At 39.9% G+C, this 23,495-nt stretch overlaps 1 protein-coding gene across 4 annotated transcripts in view; it reads right to left on the bottom strand.

Annotated features, from left to right (window-relative positions):
* The window catches only part of MET (MET proto-oncogene, receptor tyrosine kinase), a 90,894-nt gene that overhangs the window by 51,065 nt on the left and 16,334 nt on the right, over positions 1–23,495 (bottom strand). For 3 of the 4 annotated variants that reach the window (XM_055711781.1, XM_055711780.1, XM_055711782.1), the window contains exons 2-3: positions 18,467–19,681; positions 4,216–4,407 (exon numbers count right to left, since the gene is read on the bottom strand). In XM_055711781.1, coding sequence (XP_055567756.1) covers positions 4,216–4,407; positions 18,467–19,666 — 1,392 coding nt within the window. In that variant the 5' untranslated portion in view covers positions 19,667–19,681. Of the gene's footprint in view, positions 1–4,215; positions 4,408–6,722; positions 6,728–18,466; positions 19,682–23,495 lie in introns of those variants that run through there. The other variant, XM_055711784.1, reaches the window with a different exon arrangement.

Genomic DNA, 23,495 nt, shown 5'->3' with positions numbered 1-23,495 from the left:
AGAAACTCCACAATATTTGGTAAACTACAAACTCCAATCTATTCATGGCCAAATACAGATTTAACATTTCTGATGCAGCCAAAACATGCTCAGTATGTCAATGGGCTGCAATTACTCCCCAGGAGAGCTTTGGAATTCACCTCCTGGCCCCAATTATCCTCCTTAAAAGAACTCATGAATCTTCTGTATTTGGACCATCCAGATCAATTTTGTTTTAGATTTTGGCTGAAAAAATGAAACATTTAGTAAAGGAGGTTGTATTTCCTTTCCAGAATTAGTTATTTCCAGAGCTGTTTAAGCGAGTAGTTCTATTTAATCAAACTAAAAGCACAAGCAGAAAACAACAGGTGACTTATTCTTTGGTTGGATAAAACGTACCTGCTTTTTCATTCTGAATATTATCGGCTCCTCAGATGACTTTTTTTAAAATAAGGAAAATACAGAGTGTATTCTGAGTTGGGTCATTAGCACAGTTTTGATGGGTAATACCATAAGCTTCAGTGGAATCACTTGTAAAGATAGGAATTATTCATTGTGTTATTTCTCTAAATACATCAAAACCCCAGAACAGGTAGCTATCATCTACAGAAAGAAAAACTTTGTTCTCAGAAACTACATATTAAAACTTCTGTTGACTTTTGCAGCAGTGCTGTGCTATAGTTGTATGGTAAAGAGAGAAAATGGAAATGGAAACAAAGTCAGAGATGATGGGGTGATAGGAAGGCAGGAAGTTATGAGCAAAAGAAACGCAAAAGGGGATGGAAAGATGACAAGAAAAAGAAAAGAAAGTGGTTGGCTGCTTATCAAATATAAGCAAGTATAATGGGACAATATGAGAAAAATTTTCAAATAAATTTCTCTCAGGTTGAGTATCAGTAGCTTGCTTCCACAGCTTACTGGCTTCCACAGCACAGGCTCGGATCTTCAATTCCATTTAGGTAACATGATTGCTACATTTCAAACATCTTCCCCCCGCCCCCCCCCCCAAAAAAAAAGTTCATAATTAAAGGAAACGCTAAGTTAATACAGCAAAAATGTGAATCAAATGTTCAATACTTTCACCAAGCTGTTTCATATTTGGGCACTTCAGGGTGCGGTTGTCAGAGGCAGAGGTACTGTTCTACTATTTCTTTTAATCTCATGGATGACTGCTAGTGCTGAAATTTATGTCACAAACTAAATTGCCCAAATATGGTAAGGTTTGGTATTTCAAAGAGGATACAAGATGAACTGGATTCACTGGAAGGACTGAGCTGATTTTCTAATTTTAGAACCCCATATATGAATATCTTTTTTCCTTTTGCTTTTAAATAGCTGGCATGAAAATATGTTCGCAAGATATTAATGCAATATAACCAGTTTTAAAATGGGTACCCTGATAGGTAGAATTTTACAACCAATTTTCTCTGAAAGCATACCTGTCTCTGAAGGGAGACAGTCAACTCTGAATAGCTACAAGTTACAAGGGGATTGCATGTACAAAGAGCTAAAAATATGAGTGCAAATGACCATGCAAAAATGAGGTATGTAATAAGTGAAAAACTGAGGATTCTTTGCAATATGTTCCAGAAGATTTGTGAATGAAACACCAGAAAAATAGAACATCATTACATTTCTTTGCTAAAAAATCTGGGGAAGTGTTTGGGATATCTTTCTGATATATTAAGTCATTGTTAGATTATCCTGATTTTTTTAACCCATTTTACTTCAGTAATGGTCTTTTAATAACTCAATTTTTAATGATCTCCATCTCATTGCAGTTAATAGCTGTATTTCCATAGAAACACTGCAAATCTGCTTTAGTTGGGCATTTGCTAATGAACATGTTTGAAAGCACTTCCTAGAGAACTATTAGTGGAAAAAAATAAAAAAGATTTAATGTAAGTGAACATTAAATTCTGCAAGAAGCTGTGTCTGCTGTACCCTACAGGCCTAGAATCCCTTTCAAGATCCTTTAAAAGCAGAACAAATATCTGGAGGCAGTGTCACTAAAGGCAGTCAGTATGCTTATTCTCCTGTTGGTTGCACCAAACCCTCGAAGAAAGAGCTCCTCCTTATTACAATATGAACCCAGTGCTGACTTCCCCCTGTAGCTCAAGCCAATCTAATTCAATTATGAGAATATTTCTGCTAATGGCAATGTGTAGTTTACACAATAGCCTTTCTTTTGATCTGTAACTGAACCTGGAATGGGAAATGTATTCTGGAAATATTTTAATTGTTCCTTGAGTTGGGCAAACGCCTGAATGAAGTGTGTGGTGCAGGACTTGAATGAATAATTTAAAGAATGTTACAAATAAAAATAATGCTGCCTTGCGCTTTCCACAAAACTTCCCTAAAAGCTTTGTGACAGCCCAGAAGAAATGCTGTGAGTAAGACAGTAGTTGCTATTAACTGTATTTTGTAGATAAGGAAATGGCTTCAGAAAGGTTAAACAAATTGCTCATGTTCACTGTTCGAACCAGTACCTACATTTAAGAACAGAGCATAGATGGTGCTGTGCTCAGTGCGTAGCTCTTAGCATTTGCCCCTTCTGTGCTGATGACAAACTGCAGCTTAAATTTACCCAAGGTCATCAAGGGAAGTTCGGGTACAACCAGCAGGGCTGTCACTGAATATTTTGTTAAATTTTTATCTTTTAGGGGGAAAGAGAAACACGATTTCCTCCAACTTTTCATCTGTCCTTTGTGGTAAATCACGCTGACCTCCTTCCGTGTAGGAGCATTATGGATTTTGCATTGTGGGGCAGGTTCTGTGTCCAGTCTGTGCAGAAGACAGAAGTGGAGGTATAGGATTTCCTTCGCCCAGAAAGGGTGCATGTACTGGGGACAATTTGTAACCCTACTTACTGTACGCAGTAAGGACAGGAAAGGAGAGGAAAGGAGAGAAGAAAGGGAAAGCTTGTTTTTATGAAAAGTTACATATGCCCAAGTATTTTCTAATGGAACGTTACAGAAAATGCGAAAACTGGAAGGGCACAGCAACTGATAGCCTTCTCAAGGGGTTTCAGTTAATGATGACCAGGGAACAACACTACTAGCTTAGATGACACTCTGCGGCCTACAGAGCAAGAAAGGCCAAAGACTGCCAATACTTCAGGAAGCCCAGTGGAAGACAAGTAATACTGGCAGAGAAAAGGGCAGTCCTTGGGTGCTTGGGTGCAAGAGGAATCCAGGCTGAGCTGTACATCCAGGCTGGGCTCAGTGGCAGCTGGAGAAGCCAAGCTCTCCAAGGTGCTCACTGCACGATGGCAGTGCTTGAAATAAGATGGGTGAATAGAGGGAGCCCTTGGTGCTTTCAAAGTATTTTCTATTCTTATGTTTGATTTTGACCACCAAGTTTTTAAAAGACTGCTGACTTTTGTTATTTTGTTTATTTTGTTAGTTACCTACAAAGAAGTCATGTAGTATAATCTACCTGTCTAATCAGTTATGTACTCGGTGGAGGGAGACAGGCTTCTCAGGAGGGTGACTTACCACATACTATGGAAAACATATTTTAGGACAGGAAGAATTGCTGTCCAAAAGAACAGGGGGAGATGGGAATGAGCAAGAGCCCAAAAAATTAAGATGCACTCAGAGAAACTTAAAAGTAGGTGGAGGAGGAGCTAATCTCAATTCTACAGCTGTGAGTCATAGGCTAAGGGTATATTAGCAAGTGATCTGGTGCCAGAGGAGTGGATCAGTATATAGAAACAACTACTGCTGAGGCTCCTGCTTCTACATTATAAGCTGTCTTGGCATTTTACACTGAACTAGGTTCAGTCTGATCCTCTAGACCAAATGCTCATATGAAGTGTGTATCTGAAGCTGTCTGGACAATCAGTCACTGTTTCAGACCTTTCTGCCCCAGCTGGGGTTGCAGCATATTTGATGTGTACTCATGACAGAGCTTTCAGTTTAGTTTCCTTTGAAAGGAATCTAGTTTGTATGGACCAAAACTGCTCTGTGATCTGAGCCAGCTGGACTAAGTGGAGATCATGGCAGAACGTGCCCCAGAACCATTGCTCCAGACCACAAAGCCCATGTAAACACTTAAAATGCTGAATGCTCTATTAGGCACTTCGTTTGTATTCCAGAAGCTCTACTTTGCTCAGGAATTTCAATTTTCTAATGCCCCGTTAAACCGGGATAATACTGCTCCTCGCTCTTCACCATCCCGCTAAACTCCAGTATGGTTTTTTTTTTATTGTGAAGGTGTCATAGTAATATTTACCTGCATGAAGTGACCGTCCGAAGTTCCCAGATTAGCAACGGTAAGGTTCCCTTTGGTGAAGACAGATATCGAAGTTAGCAGGACACTGTTGAACTGGCCCATGAACAAGTCAACCCTCTGCAAAGGAGTCGTAACTTCTAAGCGATATTCATCATCTTGTGCTCTGCAGTATGAAGCATTTCTTGAAAAAGCCTGTTGAAAATGAAGTACAGATGAGTACCGTCTTTACGAGTAGGAATAGATCTTTGTCAGAGTGAAGTCATTTAGCACAAATGCATTTGACCAAAAGTATTTAAAAATGTTTCAAACTTAATTGCTTCATCAGTTATGATGTTCCATGAGGAAGGCAATGACTTCTTAATGTTATGGAAATGTTTCTTTTAAGTTTTTTTTTATCTTGTCTGTTGGGAATAAGACATAGGGTCTTTATTTAACCAGATGATATGTGTATATGTACATGCATCAAGGTATCCTTTCTGTCAGTGACTTCCATCATGCTGCTTCTTCAAGGGTCTAAGATTCTTTGACTGCAGAGCCTGCCCAGCAACACACCTGCTTCTAAAACAGTGATACTTTGAAAATTTTTCTCTAAAAATGCTGCAATTTTTTCAACCTTTTATTGCATTACAATAACAATTTCCAGTATTCTTCTATTGTTTTCACCACCTTTTCCAGTGGTAAGAGAGAAAAAGGGAGAAAAAGATGGAGAAAGAGAAAAGGGAGATAAACCAGGAAAAATATGTTTCTGATTGTATATTTAAATGAAACTATGGGGAAGCCAGCTTTTTATAATTACTTAGGCGATCGTATTGATCATCTATGGCTCATGCTCTATTTTGTCCAATCTCTGTATTTCTTGAGTGTACTATAATAGTTGCTGCATTTGCAGGATTTTCTCTTTCAGTTTGGGAATAGAGAATACAGGTTTTTAATTTGCATTGGAAAAATTATTGGACAATACACTTTAAGTTCTCTCTTGAGAAGAATATAACCTGTTGTGCTGACAATTCAATAGTAATCTATTAACTGGTAATTCCATTACTATTGATACTACATCATCTGTTTTGGTGAGACTGTACAGATAATAACCAGGAACCCCCTGAAGAATCTCTAACTGGTTTAAATTTGGAAGCTATCTAGCACGTTCCCACTGTGACATACTTTATGAATGAACATGTAGGGACATTATAAAGGACCTTATGGTGATTCCTCTGTTGTAATCAATAGAGAGCTTCATTTTTCCCAATTTTTTTAATTGATTTGTTGTTGTTACAAATGTGGTTTTTAAAAATCTTTTAAAAAGCTTGAACTAAACCTTTTAAAGACAGTCAGAGTATTTCCACTAAATTAAATAGATCCGGATCATACCCTTAAAGAACATGTAGTAGTAATTATTTTTTTTCTTCTTTTCTGGATTCTAGATGTTTTTCTCTCAAAGTACTATGAGAAACCAAGCAATGAACAAAAGAGTTTCTTGCTGGCTTAACTGCTGAATTCTGGAAAAAAACCCAAGGCTTTGAAAATGCCATTAACAAAATGTTCAAGCTAATAGCTCAGTCCTTTGCTGCTGAATTGTAACATTTCTGAACTCTGCACAGCAACAGCACTGATGGGTGAAGTTTTTCCCTCAAAGTACTACAAGAAAACAAGCAATGAACCAAGAATTTCTTGCTGGCTTAACTGGTGAATTCTGGGGAAAACAACCAAGGCATTGAAGTTATTAACAAAATGTTCAACCCAACAGGGCAGTCCTTTGCTGTCGAATTGTAACATTTCTGAATTGTGCAGGGCAACAGCATCGGCAGGTAGTTTTCTATGACCCCTAGGAGTTGCAGTCAGCACTGGTGCCAGTTTTTCTCCAGTTGCCCTGTCAATTTATTGTATTATTTAGGTAAAAACCTGTGTAAGACCAAGCAAGAGCAACTGAAATCTCTGTGCAGTGCCTTAATGATACAGAAGAAGAGCTTTTAGATTTAATACAGCAATGACTTAACAGTTTCGTTATCCACATGCTAAAGGGTTTGCTGTATTAGTTTTCACATTAACTGTTAACGTATGGTATGTTTTGCTCAATAGGAACTGAACTAATACTTTACATTAGGAACATTGAAAACACATCAACGGGCAAATTTAGCTTTTCTTTGCTTCAGTCACCAAACAAGCTAAAAGCTTTATTCTTTTGCGCTCATATCCTACCCAGTCTAAAAGTATTTCTGAAACATCTGTGCAAAGATTACTCATACAGTGAGTATGAACAGTTCAAGTGCAGAAAGATGTACAGTTTTCATGCTTTTTTAAATAAGGCAGATTTCTGAATTTACCCTCCCCCAATTTTGGGATGTCTGCTCTTTGCTGTAAATCCCTTTTTTTTTTTTTTTTCTTTTCTTTTTTTTTTTTTCCATAAGCAAACTTTAGGAAGAGACATTTCTGTGCTAACCCTAAAAAAGTACTTCCTTCTATGTAGTCATCTCAATACAATTTGAACATCCTGACATGTCTCATCAAACCCTGTTCAAGCTCTTTTTAACAAGTGGCTAGATTTTCCTGCTTGTTCCGACACCTTTCCTAGCTTCCCCGAAGTCAGTTCGGCCACAAAGTCAGCTCAGCCTTCCTCAGTGATGTTGTAATTTTGGGTATCTGCCCAAGAACCTGCAGATTGTTTCACATATGGCTCTCTTACAAAACCTGGCGCTTTATGGATTAACCATAATGTAAGGTTAGCTGTTTAAGAAATAGGAAGGCTTTCATCTTCGAGTAGAAATGCAGAGATTAAAAGACTACTTGGAAAACTAAAGGAAGATTGATAACATGGAAAACTGAGGCTAAGAAGCTGCTTTAAATTAACTCTTTGAAGCCTAAATCTCTCCCTTCCTCCCTCTCTCCCAGTATACACATAAGTATCCATTTTGGCTGTCAATGTGGAAAAATAACTGATGTCAGATGATGCACTCTGGATACTATGCCAAGTTCCAGTGACAAATCACACAACTATTAAAATGGATGATTGGAGCACGGGTACGTGCTTGGGTTGGGCTATATTACTTCTTTTGCAGGACAAGAGGTGCCAATTGCATATGTGATTCATAGTGAGGGCTTTATGAAGCTTATGTAGGTGTGCCACTGGAATGCAATGAGGTGTGGGCAAGCCCTGACCTTCAGCAATGTCCAGAAGGGTAGAAGATAACCAACACTATCTTATTTGTTCATAGGGGAAGTTATGGTGTGTCGGAATTCACCCTGGATTCAGTCCACAGAAGATGAACACGCCAAAAAAGTCTCTAGACGATATTGAGCTGGGCCATCAGGAACTGTCGCTGTTTGGCAGTCAACTGATGATTTATATATCATATTCAGTGAGCATAAAAATAATATTTCGGACAGAGTCTGAAGCCAAAAGTGCAAAGCTGGAAGGAAATCTTAAAGCCACTAATGAAAATCTTAAAAACCCACCCAGTTAGGTCTGTGTCAGAACTGATCATAAAGTCTAGTCTCTAGTCTGAATACTAGACTGAGGGAAAAACTGTTATTTGCAGTGACTGCAGTTTGGAGAAACTCTCCTCCAGGCTTGTCCTTCTAGACCTGGACAACACCTGTTCTTCTTAGTTAAGTGCAGTGCTCAATTAGAAAGTGATATTGTGTGTTTTGTCTTGGTGTTACGTTTTATGTCTTGAATAAACTAGAAATTTGACTTAATCACTGCAGAACAACCTACACTGTCTTGTGAGTGATTCAGAGGACACGATTAAAATTAAGATTTCATTTGACAAATTGGAGTAATGGTCTGAAAGTAACTTGGTAAAATTTCCTACTGTCAGTTGTGAAATACTACAGTTAGGATGAAGAACTCAAGTGAAAGTATGAATAAGCAGGAGTCTATTTCCTGCTGGTTTGTTTATATGACTGTTAACTTGTTGGCTGTCAGGAATCAAATTCTTAAGTATCAACTTCTGCTTGCTGCTATGGATCCTGGGAGTCTCCCTCAGGAGAAGTGGACACCCCCAAGTGCTGACAATATTTATCCTTTGAGCACTTCTGTGACATAACATGGAGCAGGGGGGAATGAGCTACTGCAAAACAAACTAGATCCTGTATCTGCAAATGGAAAAAAATCCTTTTTCAAAGAAAGTGCTGTACAAGTGAATGGATAGATGACTCTACATAACAAATTGATTCCCAAGACAATTAAAATCCAAGAGTGTATGACTTGCTAATCTCTTCTGTCATGGAGGTCAGTGAATTAAGATGAATAATAAAACTACAGTTTTCAGGAGCGTGTCCTATTGGAATCAAGCACATAATGGTGAAGAATTTACATGTACGGCAGAGTCTGAAAAGGAAGAGTAACTGTGAGGAACATATAAGAACCTTATAAGATTTTCCTCGCTGAATATTCTTGTGCATTTTTAGCCAACACAATTTTGCTGTTCTTTAATACATCTGAGTTTTCTGTGTAGTTTGCAGCATTTGTCTTCAGGTGAGAAGTGCTTTTGATCACTTCTTCTCTCCATGTGAAATACAAGAAGTGACATTCTGGCCCCAATAACTCAGTGAAGCCAGGCTGTTGCCTGAAAGAGGATGAATGACTTGATCATCATCACATTGGAGGTCTGTCAGAGCACTGGAGTTAGAACCTGTATTGTGTTTCCCAGTCCCATGTAAATAAAAGTGAGGGACATCATAAATTTTGCCTGCCTATCATTATTTTTGAAAGAAATTACTCCTTAAATTTCATAAACCCCATAAATCTTCCCAGCTGTCACATACTGGTCTTTTTAATTCTAGACTCAGTTAGAGATGACTGTAAGATCTCTGTACTTACAGCTCTTCAAAAAAATGGGAGAGGAGAAAAATAACCAGGACAAACTTTCTGGCTTCTGGCACATTTACAGACTCTGTTCACTTCATGCCTTCTTCTGTTAGTTCCCTTGGCAAAGTGACTATCTCCCTCCTCTTTTCCCCCGTGTTTCATGCCATAGCTAGTCAGAGTGAATAAAGTGTAATGGAGAAGAGGAGAAATATCTAAATAGCTTTCTACTATGCTATCACAAAGGAGTATTTTTTCCTCTGCAATTTGCAAGACAGGAAGTTTGTGAAATGGGCAAAATTTTACTACTAGCAATTCTAAAACATCCTAGTCACATTTATTGTTCTCACTATACACAACTGTCGCAGGGTGTCCGAATTCTTTACGGTTATGAGCATATTCAATGATGATACATGGAAAAAATATGGACACATTTATTTTTTGGAAGTAATTGACCAGAAAAGAATCTCTCATGAACTAACTTCAGAGCTCTGCAACAGACAGAAGAGAAGCCAGCCAGAACTGAGGAACATGAGAAACAAAAATTCTTTGGATGTAGCATGTTGGCTTTCGCCAGCATGATGAAGTCCAAGTCCACAGTGACACTCTTCACCCGCTGGGTCAGTGTAACTGCCGTGTGAGTTCCCAAAACTTGCTGCTGCATTTTCAAGAGAAGCAATTACGGGTAACTAAAGAGGGTTGGCCGTACGTAAGTACTAGTTATATGTACTGTTCAACAGCAGGCCAAATGCACGAGTAGTGTTCCTTATTAGCATCGAGGTTACATTACATTCATATTCTCCCATCTCACTTCCTTTATAAATATTATCAATTAAGAGATTGTATCTTTCAAATTGAACTATCGCACCTGTTCATATTGATAGGGTCAGTAAGTCCTCAGAAAGAGATATCCCAAGTGGATGAATCAGGTATTCCTTGCAGTAGGGACTGCACAGAAGCCAGACCGGAGCAGTCTGCTGGGGATACACAGCGCATACCCCACCTGCTGCTCTCACAGCACACAAAGACAGCTGATTTCCATGTTAACATGGCAGTGACAGGTACCAGGTATGCTGAATTTCTCTTTCTTCTTCAAGATTTATTTTGTCAAACAACTAATGTGTTCTTCCCAGAACAGAGATCACATCACAAGAGAAAAGTTATCTGAAAATACAGTATTCAAAGTGCTACATGCTTTGTAAAAGATTTCTGCACAGTAGCACCAGACATCATTACCAAGCACTTCTTGTAATCCTAAGGCAGGGAAAAATGAGTAATAAATGGAACAGCTCAATTTTGCCAGTGGACACAAATTTATGTGCTACACTATTCCCATAGAAGCAGCTCCACTGCGCTTCTGGTTTCTTCTTGACCAGTGAAAGACACCTCGAGGGTGCAGGTGCTGTGAACTTGGCCCAGTGTTTATGGAGAACTGAACACACCTGGGGCAGGGGACTGGGTTCTCCTGTTTCTAAGAATTTCTGCTGAAGCTTTACTCTAAATGGTAAAAGAGTTTTTTCCTCTTTTTGTTTTAAACAAAGGATTGTTTCCTTCTTCTTCCTTCCTCCTCTTCCCAATTATTTGTCATGTATTTGAAAGCAAATGAAAGGGGTTTTTTTTAGAAAACACAGAAGAAGTATGTTCCCTTTTCAAATCTCAACTGTGAACTAGGAGACTTGAAGAAAAAGCAAGCAACAGAAAACAGTCCTTTAACATGGAAACAAGCAATCCTAACTACGCAGTGGCCACTACTGTGTGCTGCTACCTACTGCCTGGAGGTGGTCCGAGTTACACAGGAAAACAACTATCAAAATACTACCTGTTGCAAAATAAGGAACAATTTAGAGGGAAATACTGCAGGATTAATTACCTTTAAGCTACACTTTCAACTTCAAGGACTTGATTTAGAACTCACTGAAGTCAACAGAAAGATTACACAAATTTTTATAACCCCTAGAGGAAGAGAAATCCTTCAAAGAACTCTATTGATGTAAAATTTTACACAGTTTCATGCCACTAACTCTTAATACTTGTTGTTTTGATCCACTTCACTGCTAAAATGAGAGGGGTGAAGGAAGTTACTGTATTGGTGCTCCACTTAAGGTAACAGATAAAAAGACATCCATGTTAAATGTAATTAGTTAATAGAAATTACGATGATTACATGTTCTGTTGTCAAGATCATTCAAAGAGTTATTTGCTTTTGTCATTGAACAGTGCTGCATTAGTTCTCATAATCTGGTTAGTGCATTAGCACTAAGTAAATTCTATTGATTCAGCAGATAAAATGGACCTAAGTAATCTTTGTATTTTGCTGATTTCCTTTATATTAATTTAACATTTAACTCAGTATACAGATTATCAAAGGAGAGGTGTTGACTAATTACACATTTTGAAGAAATAAAATAATGCATCAGAGATACTGTGTTGATAAAAGCAGTTTTGCTGTACATTTGTTGTGTATTTTTCACATTCAGGTGCATTTTTCATAGAAGTCCTTATTTACATGGAAGCTGTGATGAAATAGAAAAACTGAATTCCAAGTCAGCCAGTTATCCTGAGATAATGCTGAGTGCGGAGACTTATTCCAAGATAACATTGCACAACAACTGCATGTCTAGCCAAAACAGTGGTGCAAGAGATATGTGGGATAGAAAGGAGTCCAGAAAGAAAGAGAAAATCATGCAATTTGCTCTAATTTCCACAGGCTGTGTATAAAAGCAGGGTAACATCTGCCTTAAGAAAATGACGATCTCATTATCACTTCCCCCAAGATCATTCCTCCTTAACATTTCATTGTTTTCACCCACTCCACAGACAGTGCAAGTAACATTTCTTTGTGACCTACACTTCCTTTCTGAACCATTTATGCCACAGATCTTCTTCCTTAGTAGTATTTTTTTTTTTTTACTGGGGGATTTTCCTCTGGTTTTACTTGTAGGTTTGGAAATGAAGAGTAATTCCACTTCGATGCAAAAACTGTCTGAGATCAGGAACCCACATGCCACCTAGAAAGTTTGAGTAACACAACACTCTCCTGGATAATAATTACCTACTGTTGTTTCAGTGAGTAATAATGATGGCAATTCGTGGTCCTGAGTCAGAACAAGTAGAGTAAGTAGAGAAACTGCTGAGGTAAGGTTGGTGCTGAGTGAGCTGAAAGGCAGATGTCTGCTTTGTCGGGATTTATGTCTCTCCATCGTTTGGCAGCAGAAGCTGAGGAAAATTGTTGACTTAGATGTTTCAACTACCTACCAAAGTCAGGTGGGATGAATTCAGGACTTAGATCTGCACTGCAGAATCAGCTTCTCTTCCTCCAGAACATGGAATTGTTTATAAAGAAATCCAAGCAGAACTTTCAGGAGGGGCTGACATGGTCCCATTGCAGAACAGCCATCAGCAGACTAGACAGGAACTTAATCTAGGGCAACAGAGCCTTAAAATTTGGTCTGAACTCAGGAAAAGAGGCTTAGATCTGAATATTACACATCTCTAGTGAGTGCCCTTAATGTTACATACCTACTCGTCTGCATTTTGGATATCTTTTCTTGTGGGATTATAAAGGTTTTTGCATTTGCAAGGTTACACATCATAAGGAAATCATTCTTAGTCCAGTTCTGGTCTTTAGAGATATTTAAGTGCCTTCAGAAACTCTGAGACATAAAAACCACATGACAAGATATCCGTGTTAGAAAGATAAAAATCACTTTCTGCCTGAAATGATTTCTGCACGATTCCAGAGAAAAGCAGCAGAGTCTCTCTTCCACACTAATAACCAATAGGGAACCCTGCCTTCAGTGGAAGAATTTGATTTAAAAGTCTGGAAATGGAACATTATTAGTAACTCTGGCTGATAAAGTAGTGCCCTTTGCAGAAAACGGGAGTTTAACAGATACCACTTTTTCACAGAGAAATCCTGCTTTCATCAAGAAGATGATAAAACACTCAGTAGCAGCACTGGGAGGCAGAGACAGGCCCCTAACAGGACATCAGGAGGAGGAAAACTAGTTTTTGCAGCACTCGGGGACTAACAGGTTGGTCCCCAAATTTCACAGCTGCAAAGATACCTACCACTCAGGGTGGTGTGGCACTTTCCAAAGAAACTCCCTCACCTGCCTTTTTTCTTGCCTTGCCTTTTCTCTTGGGAACTCCCTTGTGCCGGTCCCCACGTGGCTGGTCCCAGGGACAGAAGAGCCTGTGGAATCTGCCCCACCCTGAGATGATACCCATACCCATACCGATGCTTATACCATACCACCTACACGTACCCGTATCTCTACTCATACCCATCTCCATACCCATGCTCCCGTCATATGCAGCTTAACTGGAGTTCAGACTCTTCCTGCAACCCCTTATGCCATGCTATTTGCCCCAGTCAGGTCTTGCATGGCCAGGTGGGTAGATGGCCACATACCTAATGGTGGAGGGGAGCTGGGTGGTAAGCACACCCTGCCTCGCACTCCACCGTACAGGGCACAACAGGGACCCTTGGGGTACCACCTGGGCTTTCAGCAGACAGGCAGTAAGCACAGAACAGGAATGTGGATGCAGCCTGTCACCCTGCTACTATGGTTTAAGCCTGTTTTAAAGGGTTTCAGTGCATATTGCCCATCACCCAGTCCCTCTTCATTTATCCTTCTGAGACATCAAAACCCCACAGAGAAGCTTGCACAAAATCTGTACGGGTGGGAGCAGGCTTTGTGCCCAGGCAGGGTGCTGTATGCCATTTGATATAACATTTCCAGAGGAATAAGTGACTGAACCAATTTGACGGATTCTGGTTCCTGACTTTTAGGGAAAATATTCAGGCACATTCTACTCACAATATAAAAAACATCTCCACGCTGTGAGATTATCTAAATAAACCACATCAACCCTTCCTAATGAGAGAGATGTGGTGTTATTTTTAAACCTGCCAAAAACTTTTAAGCTAAATGGTGTGGGATAGTATGGTTACAGGGCCTCGAAAAAGTTATTTGTCTCTATTTATTTTATTAAATATTCCTAGACATACCCTTAGGATGACAGATCAATAAGTGCCTTTGTGGTTTCCTGATAGAAAGCAGCAATTATTTTCTTCCATTACAATATAAGCATAACCCGATTTTACTCATCTATCATTTGTGTAATGGTAATAAAGAAGCATCACCATGTGTTTATTTTACTGTCACTTTTATCTTTTGTTTTGGTGATCTTCTATTTTCATTTCACATTCTTCCAACTGTTTGTGCCTTTCATTTGACAGGACTTGTGAACAGTTTGTCTTGCTTTAGGACACTTGTTGGGACACGGTGGCAAAAGCCTGTCTGTGGTTTCTCTTTTCCTGTAAGGTGAATGGAGTACTTTAGGTTTTCACCGGAGCTTACGTGTAGAAGAAACAGAGCCACAGGATCTTCACAGAGCTGAATTTGGATTTCATTTTTACAGGTGCTTTTTCATGGAAGCCAATAGTGATTGAAATTAGGTATCAGAGGACAACTGGGCCCATGACTGTTTAGCACGTAAGAGACACAGAAAGGCTAAACAAAGCCCGTAAGATCATGATCTAACTAATGACAATTGAAATGAATAGTTGAGATTGTCAAGGCTAAACTCAACCCGTCTTCCTCACTTGGAGAATCTCATTTAATCCATGATAGAAGTGCACACTACTGGACTGTGTCTGCAAATGAAGTAAGCAGCATTTGTCTCCTCATCTAAGTACTCCTCTGCTTTGAGGAGAACCACACTAGGGGTCATAGTGACTAACTGTGACCAAATAAACTCTGCTAAAAGTCTACATCCAGTTTTCTCTTTGTTGTGGGTGAGGATATTCCTAAACAGTGATTCAAAACTTTCCACAGCAGCTACCTTTCAGGTATCTTTGTCCTGACTTGGGCAATAAAACCCTTTACTATGACTCCAAATTTTTCTTTTAATTCAAAGCCAGTTTCCTCCTTGCTGTCATTGAAGTGACAGCCAGCTTTTCACTGAAGAAAATTATTGGGAAGTGCTAGCTGGTCATAGTTCCACTGAGGTACCTCTGAATCAATCAGATGTGCCACCAGATCTATTTTTCCTAACCCTGACTTCAATGACCCCAAGCTTTGGCTTAATATGTACTTCACTGAAACACAACTGGAATTTTTTTATTTTGATTTTATAAAGTTTTCCATGAGCACTGGGGGAAGTGAAGCAGAGTTGTGTCTGGATTTATATCTTGTGGTTGGTTGACTTAGCTGTCCAGCTGAGCTCTGACAGAGCATTTTCCCTTGGGTAAGCAATACCAGCTTCGGTCCCCGTGAGTCCTTCTGATGTTTATAAAGGGGCTCCTTAAATTTCATTGGTTTCCATAGCCTGAGCGTATACTGGATATATCCCTGGATTTACACCTGGCTTCGCACCTGGATTCACATCCTTGAGGTTTCTTATTGTTGAGGTTGTCAGGACAACAAGCAGAAAGACAGGTATGCAATAGCATGACCACATAAACTTCATTCCTTTAGGAAACAAGGCTAAAAAAGAATAAATTTTGGCAAACACATCAAGATGAGTTGAACATTTTTTTTAAAAACGGTTAAAATCCGAGAAGACTAAGTTGAGGAAGTGTTTTGGATGTTACATTCTGGTTTATGTTGGTCTAATTCTGCCTTTAGCAGCCTCCAACTAAACAGTCCTGAGGGACAGCCACTTAAAAAGATAGACTACCCAAAGTCCAACAAAATCATGTGCAATTGTCTTGTGGGACTTCTTTTGATACCATGAAATGGCATTCATCAATCAGACTCTAACTGTAAATTATCAGATAGCACTCCCTTGCAAACACTGCTAAAGGCTCATTTTTCTTTTTAATGTTGCAGTTAGTGGTATACCATATTCACTGCTGTACTGTTTTCACTGTCCTATGACTTAATCGCACAGTGGTCAGTGCCTTTCACTTGCATCAGTGGTCTGTGGTTTCATTCTCTCAACATCAAAGAGAAGGATCATCTTGGCTACATTACAAAATGCAAGTTTTGAATTTTGCCAAAATAAACTGTGACAAACTCTCACAGTTTATAAAAGCTTTCTTTTAAGTTGAAGGTGACTTACAGAAGGGGAAAAATGGGTTATGCCTTCATGTACATTTTTATAATGTACAAAAAAGGGCCTAAGAACAGTTGAGGGGTGTGGGACTCCTTTTGTTATGACTATTTTATCTCCAGCAAAATCAAGGAATACCAGATCTGATATTCCTGACACAAGCATAAGAAATAACCTGCTTTCCTTCTTCTGCCTGTTCCTTCCCTTCCTTCTCCTTCCAACCTTGCAGGTCTATTTCACACACCTGAGAAAAGCAGGCGTAGAAAGGATGCAATTGAAATCTGAAAAAATTTACAGGACACTTTTAGTGGAGCCTTAATGAGCTCTCTGGATTAAAGCAAAGGAAACTGAATGGCAAGGCTGAAGTCTTGATATTTCAGTGTTAAGCAAACAACCAGGACAAAAATTTCTGACTGCCTTTATGCCATTAAAAGAAATCACAGAAACATTTTTCCCTTTATCAATTTAATGTAGCAGAAATCAGAGTTCTGACGACATTTCTTGCAAATGGGCAACTATAATAAACCGTCTGCAGTATAAGGCATTCAGGTCTGATATGCAAAGCAGCAGCAGACTCTGGAGAAGCTTTTGAAACAGGAAAGTACTTCCCAGCATGTGAAAAGTGGCAAATTATTCTGTCAATATTTTAATGGTATACTTTGCTATGAAAAGATCACCTTATGAAATGGGTTTATAGGCAAGTACAGAATGAGGTAAGTTAAAGGCCATAAACTTTAAAGACAGTCACTCACAAATAAAACACCCCAGGAAAAAGGAAAAAAAGTGCTGTCAGAGAAGAACAATGTTAATTGTTAAAAACGAACTGAAAAATTGGGGGGGGGGGGGGGGGGGGGGTGGAAGGATATTAAGACCTGAAATGAAAAATTAGGACAGCAATAGCATAGTGAAGAAAGATAAGAAGTTACTGTGCTGAATGTCTGCTAACTTGCTTTTAGTTCCTGAAAATTGCCTTTCCCTGCAAAAAAAGGGAATAAAATGCTATGTCTGTTGTGGCTGCTGTATCAGCACCCACTGGCAATGCCTACATCTGTGTTCAGCACCTGCGATAAGCAGTTGTCCCCTGAACGCCGAGGCCGCTGTGATGGTGCTCAGGCTAGGTCAGACCCCACCTCTGAGCACATTCCCACTACGGGGGAGAAGCCATAGCAGCTCTGTTAACGGATGCTTCTCCCCAGACCACCCCGCGTCAGCCCTGACAGTGACAAGTAGCTCCTTCTCTTACATGCAAGAGGCTCCCACCTTCAACCAGGGCATGTGCCAGCACCCCATCCTGATGCCCTGTGTGGGTGGCCACGCTGAGGAGGACTCTGGTGGTACTGGGGTGACGAAGGCCTGCAGTTCCCCCATCCTTACCCCGAGCCATGCCGATGATGGGACATGATAGATCCCACCTGTCTCCAAATGCAGGTTGAGCCATTGCTCAATCCTGACACAGGCCTCATCTTGGCTTGCGAGGCTGAGCACAGCCCCATCACCACAGCTCTGGCACTGACCTCTGGTACAGGGCAGCTCTAACCTTCCTGTATTTGAGGGGAAAATATGCCTCCCAGAGAGGATATTTAAAGCCCTGCTGCATAAGCAGGTACAATTCAAAGCTCTAGCATTTCATGTTTCAAAATAAATGTCAAAAATACCTGATTCCCAGATGCTGTATTTCCTTTAGAAGAGCTAACACCAGCCAGACGGGAAAAAATAACTTCTGTGTTTCCTTCAGTCACAATATTTCAGACGGTGGGAGAGCAGCACCTGAACACATGGTGTACAGAAAGGCAACCCTCCCATCCGAGACTACTGGTATCCGCATTCAAACACACTTCTCACAGACACTTCTTTCATTAAGGAAACTGCTTTCAGTGGGGCCGTTTCTGTATCAGGCATGAGTAACTGTATTACAATCTGGCTCTTCATGGCATGTTCCAAACCAGCTCTTTCATTTCTTTCTAAGGAGGGCTGTGATTCAGCATTAACATAGTTTAAATATGAGTGATATTTTCAGGGACTCCTCAGTACACATGGCTACAAATGTTAATGAATACTTTTTTGAAATATTAAAAGAAATAACTGTCTAAATGTTCCATTTATCTGCATCCCAGTCTCTCAAGAAAAATAATTACTTACAATTTTTTTTAAAAAATAAATTTTCCCCCGTTCCACTAATACTTTTTTAACACCTTAAGGACCTCAGCGATTTTCATACTCAACTTACAGGAACTAATTCTTAGAGACATGAATCATGAGCAATGCGAAGTGATCTGAAATAATCAAATGATTTTGTAACTGAAACTGAGGGGACGGCTACCTGGCAATGGAGTAGGCAAAGACAGAATGAGAGTCCCAAAATGTAACAAATTAATTGTCACTTACCCTGTTCAAGCAGTATTTGCTCTCTTTCCCATAAAAGTGCTGGAGACATTTCATGTTCTGCTTGTCAACAATCTTGTTGAAGAACTCATTGATGGTTCGCACGGAGACGGCACAGACTGCAGATCTGTTGGTTGGTTCAGAAGAGTCTGGTTTGCTTTGTGCAAAAACACCATAGAGGATATCATCGTTCAACCCAAGGCCCATTTCGTGGGCTAGAGCTGCACCTGGCTTGCTTACGTAGGCAGCCTGCAAAATGTTGAATACCTCCTTTCGGATGGATCTCTTTCTCCGCTTTTCGGTAAAAATACATTCAAGAGGCATTTCCATGTAAGAACGCATCTCTGAGTCTAAAGTGCAGAAGCGGATAATTCTAGTGTGAAAAGCTTGGGAGTCAAGTGATTCTCTCTGGACAGTCAGAAAATAGACAAAGTGATCATTTTCAAAGGCATGGACATACCTAACGGGATACGAGTCACGGAACTGAGGGAGGATATCTATGTAAGACTGATCTGTGAGAAATTCAAAACCATCCTGTGTTTCTTTTAACCTTCTAACTGATATTGAATGCAGCACATGGGGAGGTTGAAATGTAGATGTCACAGTATTTCCAACAAAGAAGTTAACAAACCTGTCCTTTTCAGTCACCAAAACTTTGGTTCCTAAAGTGCTTACAACACAGTCAGGACAATTATCTGCTTCTCCGTCCACCCGGGGTGAATACATGCAGTGTACCTCGCTTTCGATGTCAGCAGGGTTGTCAGGGTGAATGATGTGACGGTGGCAGATGCCTCCGGACACACTACCACAGCTGATGAGCTGATCATCATAGTAAGTTTCTAAGAGCAGTGCCAGGTTGACATTATCCTTCCATACGCTGTTAGATAAATTGGCTTTATCTCTGCAGTCTTCGCACGGCGCGCAGTTAGGGTTCTCCAAAATGGGCCCGGTCTTATACACGGAAATGTTCTGGAGAGTTTCATTTAGTACATAAATCTTGTTGACTGCTCCAATATAAACATGATGCTTGTATAAAACTACATTCTGAATTGGTGTTTCTGCGATGAAGTTAGGAAGATCGTATTTTACATTCAAATTCATCTCTGATTTTTTAGCTGCTTCTTTGCATTGTCCATGGCTCCTCTGCAGCAAGGCAAACAGGAATACGATAAACCCAGAAGGATATGCAGTAAGAGACTTCATTGTCAGAGATTTAATCTGTCAAAATATATTTAAAGGAAAGACTGGTTATATTTCATATACTTAAACATCAGTTTATCAGTCAACAGAAATCCGTTTCTAGGCTGCATGTATTAGCTGAACTATTTCAGTCTAAGAAGTGTCGTAATCTTGCTTAGTGTCATTAATAGTCTGTGCTAGCAACTGCTATGATGACTGTTCTTCGTGGGTACCCATTTCACTGCTTTTAGAACAACTCACAGCAAGATTTTCTTACGATTAATTTTGCAGGACCCCTCAGTGTGTTGTACAGCAGCAGCAGAGACAACCACTTCCACATCAGCATTAAATCAACTGACTGATACAGTTTAGAAGATGGTGCACAGGTAGGTGAAAGCAAATCTGCTCAGGACACTCAGGACACAACTGCACGCAAAACAGTTATAGCACTTCAGTGTGTAGATATATTTGGCAAGTTTCTCAAGGGGCTGAGCTGGTTCTTAGCGCAGCTGCTCAAAAATGAGAAATAGAAAAATATGAAATAATGTCAAGATCTGAGCTGGAAGTGGGCTTCTCTTTCATTCTGTTGACATTTCTGATTAACCAAGGAAGAGCCTTTTCTCCACCAGACCAAAGGAAGAAACCCCTCTCTCTCTCTCTCTCCCTTCAGATCCCCAAACCACTGCCTTTCATAAGGGCCCAGTTCGGAAAAAAGGAATGTTTTTTTCAGCCAGCTCTTCTTGGAATAGTCATTTCCCCTAGTGTTGACAAGGTTTTGTAATATATTGTTAGAATATTTTATGCATCATGTGGTGCCTGGCATGTGCAAGTTTTATTTTAGGCCTTGTACCACAGCAGTAAGTCACTCTGGTGAACCTTTACAAGATACAGGCATATCACTGTATTGTAAACAAAGGGGGATCGAGTGACCTACAGCCATTAACTGATGAAACAACCTAGCACTTTCCTTTTTTTTACTTCTCCACACAATTGTTTGATGTGGCTTGAAAAACCAAAGGCAGATGACTAGTACGATATTTCACCCCCTCAGAAGATCAATTAAATGAACTGTGGTTATGAACGTTTCAGTGCAGTGTCCACACTATGCCCTGTCACACCAGACATTTTCTGTTAATGTCATGACACAGTTGTTAAGCCAAATTTAGCTTCTTCATGGAGAAAACAATTATGCATTCTAACAGCAATATGATCACATACTTTGGGAAAATACTTACAGCTTGGCTATAGTTAAGCAATTGTTGCTAACTGAGAAATGCTTATGACCACTGATAGGATTTAAAATAGACAACCTTGAAAACTGCAAACTAAAAATAGGAATCTGTGTTGACTTTTTATTTCATTAAGACTTCAAGCAAAATGAAAAGATTACTATAGACCAGAGCTGTTTCAGACATGTGTAACTTCAGTGTTTTGACTAGATTGGTTAAAATAATCCATCAATAATTCTCCTGCATTTCTTGTGACATTTTATTTCAGCATCCACTGAACTCTTTTTGTGGCTTACCTCATTAATTACACAAAATAATAGGTTTTGGAAACAAAGAATTGTTCTTCCTCCATGCTATCTGATAATAATAATGATCGAGAGCTGGGGATAAAAATCAGAAACAGAGGCTATTTGCAAGTATTAGCTAGTAAGAACAAGTTACGCTTCTGGTATTGAGAAATTAAGATCTTCCTTCAAATCAACAACATTTTCTGATATTAATTAGTGATAAAAGAATCATGGAAACAAATCAAATATGGTTCAAGGTTAAAAGAAAAAGAAAAGAAGAAAGAGCAAAGGCACCGCTATAATTAGAAAATAGCCCCAGTACACAGAGCACTGACTTCTATATCGTATAGGGCAGGAAACAGTTTTGTCATCCTCTGAAACCTATTACAGAATTTTTCCTGATCTGTGCTGGGATGAAACCAAGAGTTTTCGAAGTTTGTGGAAACACCCAGCAGTCCCACCTGATCCAAGAACAACCGTGTTCACATCCCCGCCTCGCCAGTGCAAAGGTCCCCACAACGGGAGGAGTGGGAGACTGGTCTATCGGTCTCCTTTCAGCCAGCACTTCCACCCCAGAAACTGCTAAAACTGACACATTCCTGCAGATTTACTTCTGACGAGTCAACATGTTCCGACAAATACCAGATTAAGCAGAAAATTCCAAAAGTGCTCTATTTCTGACACAATGCGGAGGCAGGTATATTGTTTACTGCAAGGAGTTTAAACCCATCTAACAGAGGTGGCACTGCAGTGGAGAGAGAAAGCAATAGGTGAGACAGCAGATGAGGATGAGGCTGATCAAGCACCAACATGGGAAAAAAAGATGCAAGGTTACTTGGCAGGCACCTACTTTGTTGCAGTATATTCTGTGCTATGTTCTTGTTTTAATAAGTTTCCAAATTGATTTCCCACCCACTATGCCTCCCAGTCTTCAGTTTACAATCCTCCCCATTCCTCCAGTGTCCAAAAAAAAGAATCCCTAGCTGTCCCAACAGTAAACACCAGTGTGCACTGCAGAGCGATTTAGAGCCATAAATATTGTCTGACTAATTATTCTTTGCCTTAAATCACATCTTGGGATGTGAGGCCAGTATCCTTGGATTGGCTACTCTGCCTACACTTGGTGAAACAGCACTGGTTTGAATCTGTGCTCTGGAGACAGAAGATTCCTCCTTAAACTCCTTTAGCAAGTGAGATTGGAATCAAAAAGCTTAACAGCAAGAGCAAGGGCGGGATTCAGTGTAACGCAAAGAATGCCAGGAATAATAGGTACTGTATTTCACCACTACAGGAAGGAAAATATGAGCAATAAAAGGAAAACAAGTAATCTTTGCTCTCATATTTGAGCTCCATCATTGTGTCTTCCTTTGGATGCTTTTGAGGTGTTTTAAGCATTCTCCAAGACAGAAATCTGCTGATTCCCACCTATGGGAAGATCAGGCTCAGATTTATGGGCAGCTCTGGGGAGGATGGTTCCCCACAATGCATGTCTCCAAGACACAGTGAATCTTTCCTCATGGTCCCTGAAATCAGAAGGCACATGCTCTACTGTGAGACGTTTATAGCCTTGGGAGAACACAGGAGTTATGCGAAGAGTACAATGTGCAACTCCTTTTCTTGGGTATTTGTTTCTTCACAGTCCTCACATCATATAAACTTCACTGTGCCTCGGTGAGACTCCCGTGACATTCAGTGCCTCTTTTTATCTGCATTTGATCCAGGGTCTTTATTCCACTGCTGCAACCTCCAACACAGAGCTGCTTTTCTGTAACCGCCACACCAGGTCACTGCAAACACACTTCACCTGAACACAACCTGAAGAAGCAGAGAAACTGGAGAATTAAAATTTCAGTCTCAGCTCTTGTCAAAGGTCCAGTAGTCCCAGTTCTCCTTAGCACACACTCAAATGTAACTTCAGTTGAATTTAAGCACTTGAAGAGTTTTGCTGAATTAGAACCAAAATACTTAGGCTACAGATACACTTTCTGAGTCCAGGCCAAAGAACTAGCTGCTGTCTATCACTTGCAGAAGGAAAACAAGTAATCCCTTTGTTTCTCTACTTGGTTTGAATGATGGATGCTGTTCATTCTTTTGTGACCTTCTCGTGACTTGTGTGTCAGTGTGTCTTTCATGTGTCTACAGAAGACTTGTAAGCTTTGGCCTGCAATAACTATCAGCAAGCAATAGTCGTGGATGGATTATTCCTTTTGTAAGAGATATTTTCAAAGCCTGTGTCATGATGTACTCATTCTTCCATCCCTCAGCAGACAGTAGCTTGTATAACTGATGAGAAAATGGATTTTGGTCAACCATTGCAAGTGGCTAGTAATGAGGTGT

Source organism: Falco cherrug, chromosome 5, assembly GCF_023634085.1.
Source record: "Falco cherrug isolate bFalChe1 chromosome 5, bFalChe1.pri, whole genome shotgun sequence".
In the NCBI taxonomy this organism is placed as follows: Eukaryota; Metazoa; Chordata; class Aves; order Falconiformes; family Falconidae; genus Falco; species Falco cherrug.
This window is presented reverse-complemented; position numbering and strand designations above follow the sequence as displayed.